This window comes from Schistocerca serialis, chromosome 6, assembly GCF_023864345.2.
Source record: "Schistocerca serialis cubense isolate TAMUIC-IGC-003099 chromosome 6, iqSchSeri2.2, whole genome shotgun sequence".
In the NCBI taxonomy this organism is placed as follows: Eukaryota; Metazoa; Arthropoda; class Insecta; order Orthoptera; family Acrididae; genus Schistocerca; species Schistocerca serialis.
In genome coordinates, this window is record NC_064643.1 from 621,829,645 (window position 1) to 621,841,738 (window position 12,094).

The following is a 12,094-nucleotide window of genomic DNA, read 5'->3' on the forward strand; positions in this document are numbered from 1 at the left end:
ATCTTTTTATTCTGTATATGCTAACAGTACCTTAATGCGGGCAATGACAGGTTCCCGACACACGAGGCATTTTTTGACTCTTGGGGAGCAAACTGAGCAACATGCAACATGACCACATGGCTTAAAGAGTGTATCTCTCTTCAGATCAGAACAGACCAAGCATTCATCCAGTGTTACGCAGTCATCACCGTTGCTTCCATCAGAAGGGCGTGGTTCAATCTGGTCCCTAAAGGAAAAAAAATTAATTAATGCTATATGTGACAAACAGAATGAACTATGACAAAATTATTTATTGCTTTGTAAATGAAAAGTATTATTATCATTACTATGTATACGAACCTAGCAATCTGTTTTCTATATCCTATACATTGTTCTGGCAGGGAGTCATAAATATGTGTAAGATGAAAGGATGTTACAGTTTCCTAGACTGCTTCCACAGCATATAACTTGTTGATGATGGAAAAATTTGTGCTTCAAGTTAAGTTTAAGGCTAAAAAAATGACATACTTACTACAAGCTATAAGACAAATGTTGTAATGAAACACTATATTATTTTCAAAATATCTTCATTTTGTAACAGAACCAAGTGCACTATTTCTATCATATACCGCATGGCAGAGAGTACTTCTTACCTACATTCTTGATCTGGTGTAATACTCCATTCACTTAAGAACTGAAGGAAAAATTATTGTCTATATATCTCAATGTGTCCCCTAAACCCTTTTCTCTTTTTTTGTGATCCCTGTACTGGATTTATGATGGTGGCAGTAAAATTGCTGCAGTGTGTCCCCAAAAACAATTTCTCTAAATATGCAAAGTTTGTGTGAACATAATGTTTCTTTCCGAGATTCCTATGTAAAAGAAAGCTACCATTCAGCACACCAAGTAGAAATTCTCTCCATTTATTTACATTATTCCAGTGACTATGCTTCACTGTAGACAACATCATCACCATGGAACTATCTGAAAGTGCTGCTGACTTATCTGATTAACTGTTCGTGATACTGAGGACATTAATGGTTCTATTATACTTCCTACTGGCACACCTTGTGTTACTTTCATTTCTGTTAAACATTAATTATCCAGTATAATATACTGGACTAAGAGTTAAAAATTCTATGAAGCAATCACATATTTGAGGAGGCATTGGAATGATGGTGTCTTTATTATCAGCCAACAATGATGAATGGATTTCAGAAATCTAAGATGAAATAAGCTACATGTTCATTTGTATCAACCACTTACAAGACAACATGTACGTAGAAAATGAGGCATTGTTATAAACCCAGGCTGATTATTTGAGAAATGGTTCTTCTCTGCAAGTGAACAAATTGTTGTGTTGAAGATACTCATCATCTTGCAATTGACTGATGCTAGGATAATTGATGTGTAATTCTGTGCTTCTATTATTTTGACTTTCTTGTAGAGAAGCATGACCTACACCAGACATTTCCTGTAAAGTGTGAAAATTTAATGAATAATTTCAACAATCTCGTGCTTTGCCATTACCTCGGTTCCATTAAAATTGAACAGCTTCTAGAAATTATTCTGGGTACTATGAATTTAATGGGGCTGCATGTACCTCATGATAAGAGAAATCTGTTATGGGCAGGGGATTAAAGTAGCAAAAGGTCAGTGATCCATACAGGATTTTAACAGGCAAAAATCACTGGGCAAAATATCTTTCTTCGGAGTTAATGCTCTGTCAGATACACCTTGTCTCCTATAAAATTTATACTGTTTATGAGAAAGCTAGAACTAATAATACTATAAAGGAAAACCGAGCGAGGTGGCGCAATGGTTAGCACACTGGACTCGCATTCGGGAGGACGACGGTTCAATCCCGTCTCCGGCCATCCTGATTTAGGTTTTCTGTGATTTTCCTAAATCGTTTCAGGCAAATGCCGGGATGGTTCCTTTGAAAGGGCACGGCCGATTTCCTTCCCAATCCTTCCCTAACGCGAGCTTGCGCTCCGTCTCTAATGACCTTGTTGTCGACGGGAAGTTGAACACTAACCACCACCACCACTATAAAGGAAAGGTAATCTTCAAAAATGGTGATGGACATGACCATCAAATCCATGAAGTTGAAGTTGATAAAACTGCATAGAGTTGCTACATTTATCTTAAAACATAACATACATGCTTGCATATTACTTATACTTACGTATCCTTATCCTTATGACACTTGGCAAGAGCTTTACAAAGATTTGGGTCTGGACAGAGATCCAGTGGGGTCTGTCCTTTCTTATTCTTGATTGTCAAATCAGCTCCATTGCCAGCAAGGAAGCATGCTATTGACGCAGATGATTTTTTGTCAGCTCCTTGACTGCCAAGCCCCATCAACAACTGCAAATGTCAGAACTTAATAACTACATTTAAAATGTATATATATATATATATATATATATATATATATATATATATATATATATATATATATGAATATAATAGAGGGAAACATTCCATGTGGGAAAAATATATCTAAAAACACAGATGATGTGACTTACCGAACGAAAGTGCTGGCAGGTCGATAGACACACAAACATACACATGAAATTCAAGCTTTCGCAACAAACTGTTGCCTCATCAGGAAAGAAGGAAGGAGAGGGAAAGACGAAAGGATGTGGGTTTTAAGGGAGAGGGTAAGGAGTCATTCCAGTTCCGGGAGCGGAAAGATTTACCTTAGGGGGAAAAAAGGGGTATACACTCGCGCGCGCGCACACACACACACACGCACACACACACACACACACACACACACACACACACACACACAAAAAGACACAAGTGAATTAAGGGGGTTGTCCTCTTTGAAAATTTCAATCAATCAATTTATTTATTTAAGCAAAGGAAAATCAATGGAATGAAAACAATATTATGAAAAGGATAGATTGCTACTCACCATATAGTGGAGATGCTGAGTCGTAGACAGGCACAACAAAAGGACTACTAAACAAGTAAGCTCTTGATCAAAAGACCTCCTTCTGAATTATAAAATACACACACACATTCACTGAAATGCAATTCACATGCACAAGACCACTGCCTTTGGCTGTCGAGTCCATATTCTGGAATCCAGAGGCAGTGATCTTGTGTGTACGAGTTTAGTTTGCATGAATATGTGTGTGTATGTTGTCCAAGTCAGAAGAAGGCCTTTTCGCTGCTGAAACCTTACTTTTTTAGAAATCTTTTTGTTATGCCTGTCTATGATGCAATTTATTTATTTATTTTGGATAGACAAAAAAATCCACTCACCAAGGGGCAGCAGGGTGATACACACACAAAAGAATTTAACTTTTACAAGCTTTCAGAGCTAGTGGCTCCTTCTTCTGGATGAAGAGTTGAAGGGGAAGCAAGAGGGTTGAAGGAAAAGGATTGGAGAGGTTTAGGGAAAGGGGTACAGTTGTGATGGGATGAGAAGGAAAGACTGATTGTCAGGGACTGCACTGGATGAAATTTGAAAACCTGAGAGCTTAAAGGTGGAAGACAAGGATAATGCACAAGTTAATAAGAGTGAAAAACTAAGTGCATTGCATGTAACAGAGGTGGGAGGGGGGACGGTGAAAAATAGATAAGTTACGAAATGAAAGATGTAGAAAACTGAAACGTAGTGAAGAAAGAATATTTCCACCTCTGTTACAGGCAATGCACTCAGTTTTTCACTCTTATTAACTCGTGCACAATGTTTTAGTAGTAATCTCTGTCTAGCCTATTACCCTGCCTTCCACCTTTAAGCCCTTAGTTTTCAAATCTAGTCCAGTGCAGTCCTCAACAATCAGTCTTTCCTTCTCATCCCGTCCGGTAGATTCATCCGTGGTCTTGGGGTAGCGTCTTTGACTCATGTCTTTGGTCCCGGGTTCGAATCGCACCATCCAGTATTAGAATCAGAATTTAAAAGAGCTTTGGAGGACTTAAGATCAAATAAGGCAGAAGGCATACATAACACTCCATCAGAATTTCTAAAATCATTGGGGGAAATGGCAACAAGATGACTATTCATTTGGTGTGTAGAATGTATGAGTCTGGTGCCATACCATCCGACTTTTGGAAAAGCATCACCCACACAATTCCGAAGATGGCAAGAGCTGACAAGTGCAAGAATTATTGCACAATCAGCATAACAGCTCATGCATCCAAGTTGCTTGCAAGAATAATATACAGAAGAATGGAAAAGAAAATTGAGGACGTGCCAGATGATGATCAGTTTGGCTTTAGGAAAGGTAAAGGCACAAGAGAGGCAATGCTGACATTGTGGTTAATAATGGAAGCAAGACTAAAGAAAAATCAAGACATGTTAATAGGCTTTGTCGACCTCGAAACAGCGTTTGACAATGTAAAAAGATGCAAGATGTTCAAAATTCTGAAAACATAGGGATAAGTTGTAGGGAGAGACGGGTCATATACAATATGTACAACAGCCAATCAAGGTGAAAGGATGTCAATGATATGATTCGCTGATGACATTGCTACCTTGAGTGAAAGTGAAGAAGAATTACATGATCTTCAGAATGGAATGAACAGTCTAATGAGTACAGAGTATGGGTTGAGAGTAAATCGAAGAAAGACAAAGGTAATGAGAAGTAGTAGAAATGAGAACAGCAAGAAACTTAACATCAGGATTGATGGTCATGAAGTAGATGAAGTTAAGGAATTCTGCTACTTAGGCAGTAAAATAACCATTGACGTATGGAGCAAGGAGGACATCAAAAGCAGACCAGTGCTGGCAAAAAGAGCATTTCTGGCTACTAATATCAAATATTGGCCTTAATTTGAGGCTGAAATTTCTGAGAATGTACGTCTGGGGTACAGCATTGCATGGTAGTGAAACATGGATTGTGGGAAAACCAGAACAGAAGAGAATCAAAGCATTTTAGTCATGGTGCAACAGAAAAATGTTGAAAAATCGGAGGAACGATAAGGTAAGGAATGAGGAGGTTCTGAGCAGAATCGAAGTGGAGAGGAATACATGGAAATCACTGATAAGTAGAAGGGACAGGATGCTAGGACATCTGTTACGACATGAGGGAATGACTTCCATGGTATTTGAGGGAGCTGTAGATGGCAAAAATTGTAGAGGAAGACAGAGATTGGAATACATCCAGCAAATAATTGAGGACGTAGGTTGCAACTGCTACTCTGAGATGAAGAGATAAGCGCAGGAGAGGAATTCATGGCAGGCCACATGAAACCAGTCAGAAGACTGATGAAAAAAAAAGGAGTCTCCTCTGAGCTGGGGTTCTGGCTGACTTTTCTAAACTATACCCCTTTCACTAAACCTCTCCAGCCCCTTTCCTTGTCTTGCGGGATTAGCCAAGCGATCTAACGTGCTGCAGTCATGGACTCTGCAGCTGGTCCCGGCAGAGGTTCGAGTCCTCCCTCAGGCATGGGTGTGTGTGTTTGTCCTTAGGATAATTTAGGTTAAGTAGTGTGTAAGCTTAGGGACTGATGACCTTAGCAGTAAAGTCCCATAACATTTCACACACATTTGAACATCCTTTTCCTTCATCCCTCCTGCTCCCCCTTCAACTCTTCTGCCAGAAGGAGGAACCACTGGCTCCAGATTCCTGTAAAAGTTAAATCCTTTTGTGTGTGTGTCACCCTGCTGCCGCTTGGTGAGTAGATTTTTTTATCTATCCATTTACAGTATATTATCAATATTTGATTATTTTTGTTGTTATATTTATTTATTTTGATTAAAATGTTCTCTAGGATGTCTACTTTTTTGTGGTCTTCCTCTCAAGTTTGCCAGAAACCCCATTATAGAGTAACATGGTGAATTGTGAAAAAATGTCTCCGCAAGCTTTTCACAGCAGGAAGAAAATAGTTGACATTGCAGCCGATGTGGCAGCAAGTAATTTCAACAACAGCCTAACAGGCATTACAGTAATGGTGAACATGCTCAAACTTGAGATTGGACCAAGCTGTTACAGCTTCTGCCCAAAACCTGATGAAAAGCATATCAAATGAGCAGAGGAGCAGAGCAGAAGATAACAGAAAGCTGCCAGAGTGACAGAACCACCATGGCCATGAAGAAGATGGAGGAGGACCCCTTTTTGGATATGGAAGGATTGCTGTATGGCCCAAGGATTACTGATTGGAAGTATTTTTAACTTAACTACAAAAAATGTAACCCAAACCTTTAAATGCATTTTTCTGGCACTACCTGCTAAAACTGGAATATCAACGAACAGAAGATATGATGGGAGATGTACTGATGTTGGCTCTTCCTGCTCAAAAGTACAAGAAATGTTTTGAAGGACTTGAACTTCAATTCTAGAGTGACAAACTTAAGATTCAGTTCTTAATTTAGAACTGTCTGTGAAAATTGAGGTGGTGTGTTGAGATACAAATTTTACCTCCATTTACTATCTTGGTGTCAGCAGATAGCACTATGCATCGTACTGTTTTATGTCTTTCTTAGTTCTGTGCTATTCTCCGTACTGTTAGATACAAATACAGTTGTTCGTTAATTACGTGTCAAGCCTTCATTTTCAAATCACATCCCAACAAAACAAACTGATATTTTGCTTTGATGATTGCTTTAGAATCTGCATTTACCCATCCATGGTTGTGTGTTAATATCACACTCTTGCTGCATTTTTGCTTACGAAGTATTTATTCCTGGACATATGTTTACCAGGAGCTTTTTTCTTTCTAGTTTTGAGCAATACGGTCTCTTGTATGAGTAAGGGACACGCTTCTTTAAAACTCTGTGCACATTGCTGAAAATGCTACTTTACCCGCATACCATATATTTGAACAAATTTCCTTTGTTAAATGTATAAATTATGAGATCTTAAAGTTGAAATACATTTTATTGGCAGAACAAGACAGTTTATGTATGTCATGGTTCACACATCAGTATGGAACAATAGATACTTACCAAAGAGTAATCATTTATTTATTCTCTACTGATAGCTGACTTAGGAAATACATTTCTTACTTTTCCAACATCTTGAACATCCTGCAGCTGTCGCAGTTGTGACAGCGTGTGGTGTCGCAGAGCTTCATGTAAAGGTGTGTCCCCATCTTTATCTGGTATATTTAGGTTTGAACCTTCACGCACCAACAGCTAAAAAATAAAACATGTTATATGCAGTTTGAAATGTTTTTGTGTAAACTGCAACTCACTCTCTCTCTCTCTCTCTCTCTCTTTCTCTCTCTCTCTCTCTCTCTCTCTCTCTCCCTCTCCCTCTCAAAATTGCTGTCCCATTGTGAGTTGAATGCACTATGGAGGGCTCCTGCAGTCAATCTCAGCTTTCCCGACCTTGGAGCCACTGCTTGTCAATAAAGTGACTCCTCATGATGTTGTATGTGCCCTGTTCCAGTCCTCCCACCAAGAAAAAATCCTTGGCAATACTGGGAATCGGACTGAGATCCTTCATATGGCAGTCAGACATGCTGACCACTTCGCTACAGAGCAAATGCTTATTGGATATGTGCCTCAAGTTTTACAGCATGGGAGTAATTGTAAGGTTGTGATATTTAGCTGTGGCCACGTGGAAACATCATGCAAGCATACAATTATAAAAACAATTACTTGATATAACTGGGCAGGCAGCCCCGTTCTTCAAAGTACAACTTTTTTTTACTAACTATATTATGGTCATTATAGCCTTTTGAAGTACAAATAGGTCATAGTAAATTGTAACTATATTCCACATAAGTAGTTTCCAGCTACTAAACTCCATAAATTTATACACTGATTTGTTTCTTATCTCTGAAAACCCATTCCTGAATGCATTCATGGACCACAGAATATGAAGGAATGAATATAATCTACCATTTGATAATTTAACTCATGTGAAAACTAACATTAAGGAACCAGTTAAAAATACAATTGATAATCTATATTGTTTAAAAATATTTCATCAAAATACAAAAAGGCTTTTGAATAAAAAAGAAGAGCTGCTGGTTTCTCTGTAAGAAACAGCTGACACAGACGTAATTATTCCTGATGTGCTCTGCTTAAATGAACATCACTTGGAAGCTACAGAAATTAATCAGCTACATTTAAATAGTTATAAAATTGGTTCTTCCTACTGTTGGAGCAACTTAAGACAAGGCGGAGTGGCAATTTACCCACACAATACTATTAGGTCACAAGTTATAGACGTATCTAAATACTGTGTTGAACAGCAATTTGAATGTTGTGCAGTCAAATTTAGAGCTTGAAACACAGTTCCTGATGATAGTAACAGTTTACAGGACACCTATCGGAAACATTCAAAAATTTCTCTCTCAGCTAGAAACAGTTCTTACTAAACTTTATAGAAACAATAGTAATGTCATCATATGTGGTGACTTTAACATAAACTTACTCACAAAAAATAACAATCAGAAACTATTAGAATCACTACTGTTAACCTTCAATCTCATTCCCAACAAGAGTATATGGGCACAGCAAGACCCAGAGTGATAATCTGTTCCTATATCCCACAAATTACAATGAAGTGGTGACAAGGGCAGTAACAAATGGTCTGTCTGAGTCAAATGACAACCCTAAAACTTGCCAGCAGAAAAACAGCACATGGCCATTGTAGCCAAGTTAAACTAGTTAGAACAATAAATGCTGAATCTACTTGCTTATTCAGAAATAGTTTATGCCATAAACAATTTGAGGAAGTATACCAGGCTGCCACAGTGAATGAGAAGTTCAACTCTTTCCTGAACTTATTCCTTAAACATTTTGAAGCTTCTTTCCCCCAAAGACAGATTAAAATCAAACCAAGCCTGTAGTAAAAGGAAAGAGTGGCTAACTAGTGGCATAAAAATATCATGTAACAAAAAGAGAGATCTGTATGTACAACAGAGGACTAGTACAGACCCAGCAGTAAAGTTACATTACAAGAAATACTGTAAAATTCTAACAAATGTAATCAAGAAGGCCAAACAGTTGCACTGTGCACAAAAAATTAGCAACTCAAACAATAAAATAAAAACCATGTGACACATCATAAAAAGCGAGACTAACACGAACATAAAACCTGACAATAATAACCACAAAGTTGCAGCCTCAGATTTCAACAATTTTTTTTCTCACTATAGCTGAAAAAACAGTGCACCCTAATTAACAGTCTCACACAGAAGCTATTGAACTACTTAACCACATGCAAACAACATCTAAAGTAGCACTTCATTTCAGAAGTAAAACTCCTAAAGAAGTTGAAAAAACCATAAAATTACTCAAAAACTCAGATTTCTATGGATTCGATGGCATATCAAGTACGATTTTAAAATCATGTGCAGACTTAATCAGTTATATATTGTGCTATTTGTGCAACCAATCTATGGAAACTGGTGTGTTCCCAGATAGGTGAAAACATGCAGTAGTGATGGCAATCCACAAAACTGGAGCAAGGGATGAAATATCCAACTATCGGCTCATCTCTCTGCTGCCAGTGTTCTCAAAGGTATTTGAGAGAATAGCGTATGATAGGATTTATGGTCACGCTACACAAAATGGCTTACTGGCTCTTACACATTTCTGCTTTCACAAGGGTTCCTCCACAGACAGAGCTATATTTAACCTAACAGATGAAATTCATAACACACTCTTAAAAAAGCTTCCACATTATGGCATTAAAGACAAATCTTTGACTTGGATAGAATCATACTTACAGAACAGGAAGCAAAGGGTTGTCTTAAGGAGGACAGGTACAGCATTAAAATCAGACTGGGGAAATATAAAGTATGGAGTCCAACAGGGCTCAGTTCTTGGGCCACTAATTTTCCTGATCTACATTAATGATCTACCAATCACATTAATAACATAGCAAAAACAGTAATGTTTGCCGATGATACAAGTATCCTTGTAAAAGGACCTAACTCCACAATGTAGAATACAGCCATACTCAATTACACAAATGGTTCACTGCAAATAGCCTAACCTTAAATCTTTCAAAAACCAATATGGTACAGTTTCTGAAAAAAAAAGTCCCTGTTAACAATCACAAAATTATTGAAACCATACATACAAAATTCCTAGGTATCCAGACAGACAGTCACCTAAGATGCAAAGAACAAGTTGATCAGCTGGTCAAGAAACTTAGCTCATCGTGCTATACATTAAGAGCTCTCCATCAGTTAGTGGACAGAGAAATAATGTTGTTGTCATATTTTGCGTATTTACATTCTGTTCTCTCCTATGGCATTGTCTTCTGGGGAAATGCTGCAGGTGTTGGAAAAGTCTTCAGAATACAAAAACGAGCAGTGAGACTAATGTGTGGGGTCCCTAATGGGGCATCTTACAGAGGTCTCTTCAAATCTCTCAGGATACTATCCATCACAGGTCATTATATATACTCACTGATGTTATTTGCAGCCAACAACAGGGAATTGTTTTAGAAAAATTTTGACATCCAAAACCACAACACAAGACAGGTGAAAAATTTTCACCGAGGCTCTGCAACTCTCACTAAAGTACATAAGAGAATTACTGAGTCAGGTATAAAGGTCTTCAATAAGCTCCCTGTCAATATAAAAAAGGAAATAAATAAGGTACAGGTTTTCAAAAGGAAAATAAAATTATTCCTCATTGAACAAACTTTCTATAAAATGAATGAATACTTAGAGTTACAAGGTATAAGAGTGGGGGATACTACCTAAGAAAAGCACTCACTTAAAGATGAAGTGTGATGCTGTTACTTGTAGTTTAACTGAAACTGTGGTGATAAAATGTAAATTTATCTACGTCATTAAGAGAAAATGTGAACTCCCATGTATCCCATACTTCTCAAGGAATGCAGTTAAAATTTCTATTCAATCCAAACCATGACCATGAAGCAAATTTACCTGCTTATACATGTAGTAGCATAAAAATATGCACTATCACTTATTCTCCTATTGTAAACAGTTACTTAAACTGTTTTCGGCATAATGCAGGCTTTAATACTGCATACAAGTAATTGTTCTTGGTAAATAAACAAATGTCTGTGCAATGTGATGTATAAATATTTATGTACTACTGTATTGTATCAATTGACTTGTCCTACATTGCTTGTACGCTGGTTGTATAATATGTAATCAACAGGACGAAATAAATGAAATTGACGACATCCATACAATATATATTGTTCCATGGATGAATAAATAAATAAATAAATGTGTGCTTCTCAGGAAGATGAGAACCAAGTTGGTTATATCCATAATTCAGCATAAGATTTATGGCCACTAAGGTACAAGTCATAAAAGAAAACAGTAATAATAACAATAATAACAATAATAATAATAAATTCATAAAAACTATGTATGAAAGGAATTTAGAGTATTAGAGCATGATATCTAATTGATTAGTGCCATTATAAATACTGTATCACTTCTATTGGACATGAATGTGGCAGATGTGGCCTACTGAGGGAACTATTCGCTTATAGTGATTTAAAGAAAACCTAAATTAGGGTAGTTAAACAGAAACCCTACACTATTTTGGTTTATGTGTATGGTTACACGATCCAGAATGGAGAAATATCTTTAGACTCCATTCGTATTGTACATAACACAAACTAAACACAATACAGATCACAACACAAAAGTATTCTCCACCATAGTACCTGTTACATGGTCTCATAAACCAACTTGAATAATTTAACAGTGTCTTTTCAGAAGTGCCAAATATTTATTACTACATAAATATTAGAAATATATGAAGTGAGAGGGAATATCTCAGATTAAGAATCACTAACATACAACTTTCATTAAAAGATTTATGTTCGCTTTCTTAATAGCACTGAAAGGTAAGGCTCTGAAGTACTGTGGCATTACTTCGCTGTTGGTCAGAACGTATATTAATAAGGAACAACAGGCCAATTTTTAAACACATTCATTGCTTAAGTAATGATTACCGCATATATGAAAGAAATCATGTTTTGAACTACTCAACCGAATTCTATATGCCCACTAAATGTGATATACTTATGATAGCTATCAAACTGTTCAAAATATTCCTCATCCCTAAAACAGGGTAGAAGGAAATAAACAACTAAGTAAGAGGTCTAAAATAACTATCTTTAGTATGTACTGCCTGATGCAAGAATGAACATTCAATATCCGCGAATGAACAAAAGATTTGTAAAGTTTTGCTGTTTGACAC

At 37.1% G+C, this 12,094-nt stretch overlaps 1 protein-coding gene across 4 annotated transcripts in view; it reads right to left on the reverse strand.

The window, feature by feature from the left end:
* Positions 1 to 12,094, reverse strand: part of LOC126483710 (E3 ubiquitin-protein ligase MIB1-like) — a 469,781-nt gene that overhangs the window by 24,822 nt on the left and 432,865 nt on the right. For all 4 annotated transcript variants that reach the window (XM_050106803.1, XM_050106804.1, XM_050106806.1 and 1 more), the window contains exons 3-5: positions 6,947 to 7,075; positions 2,168 to 2,349; positions 31 to 226 (exon numbers count right to left, since the gene is read on the reverse strand). In XM_050106803.1, coding sequence (XP_049962760.1) covers positions 31 to 226; positions 2,168 to 2,349; positions 6,947 to 7,075 — 507 coding nt within the window. The remainder of the gene's footprint in view (positions 1 to 30; positions 227 to 2,167; positions 2,350 to 6,946; positions 7,076 to 12,094) is intronic.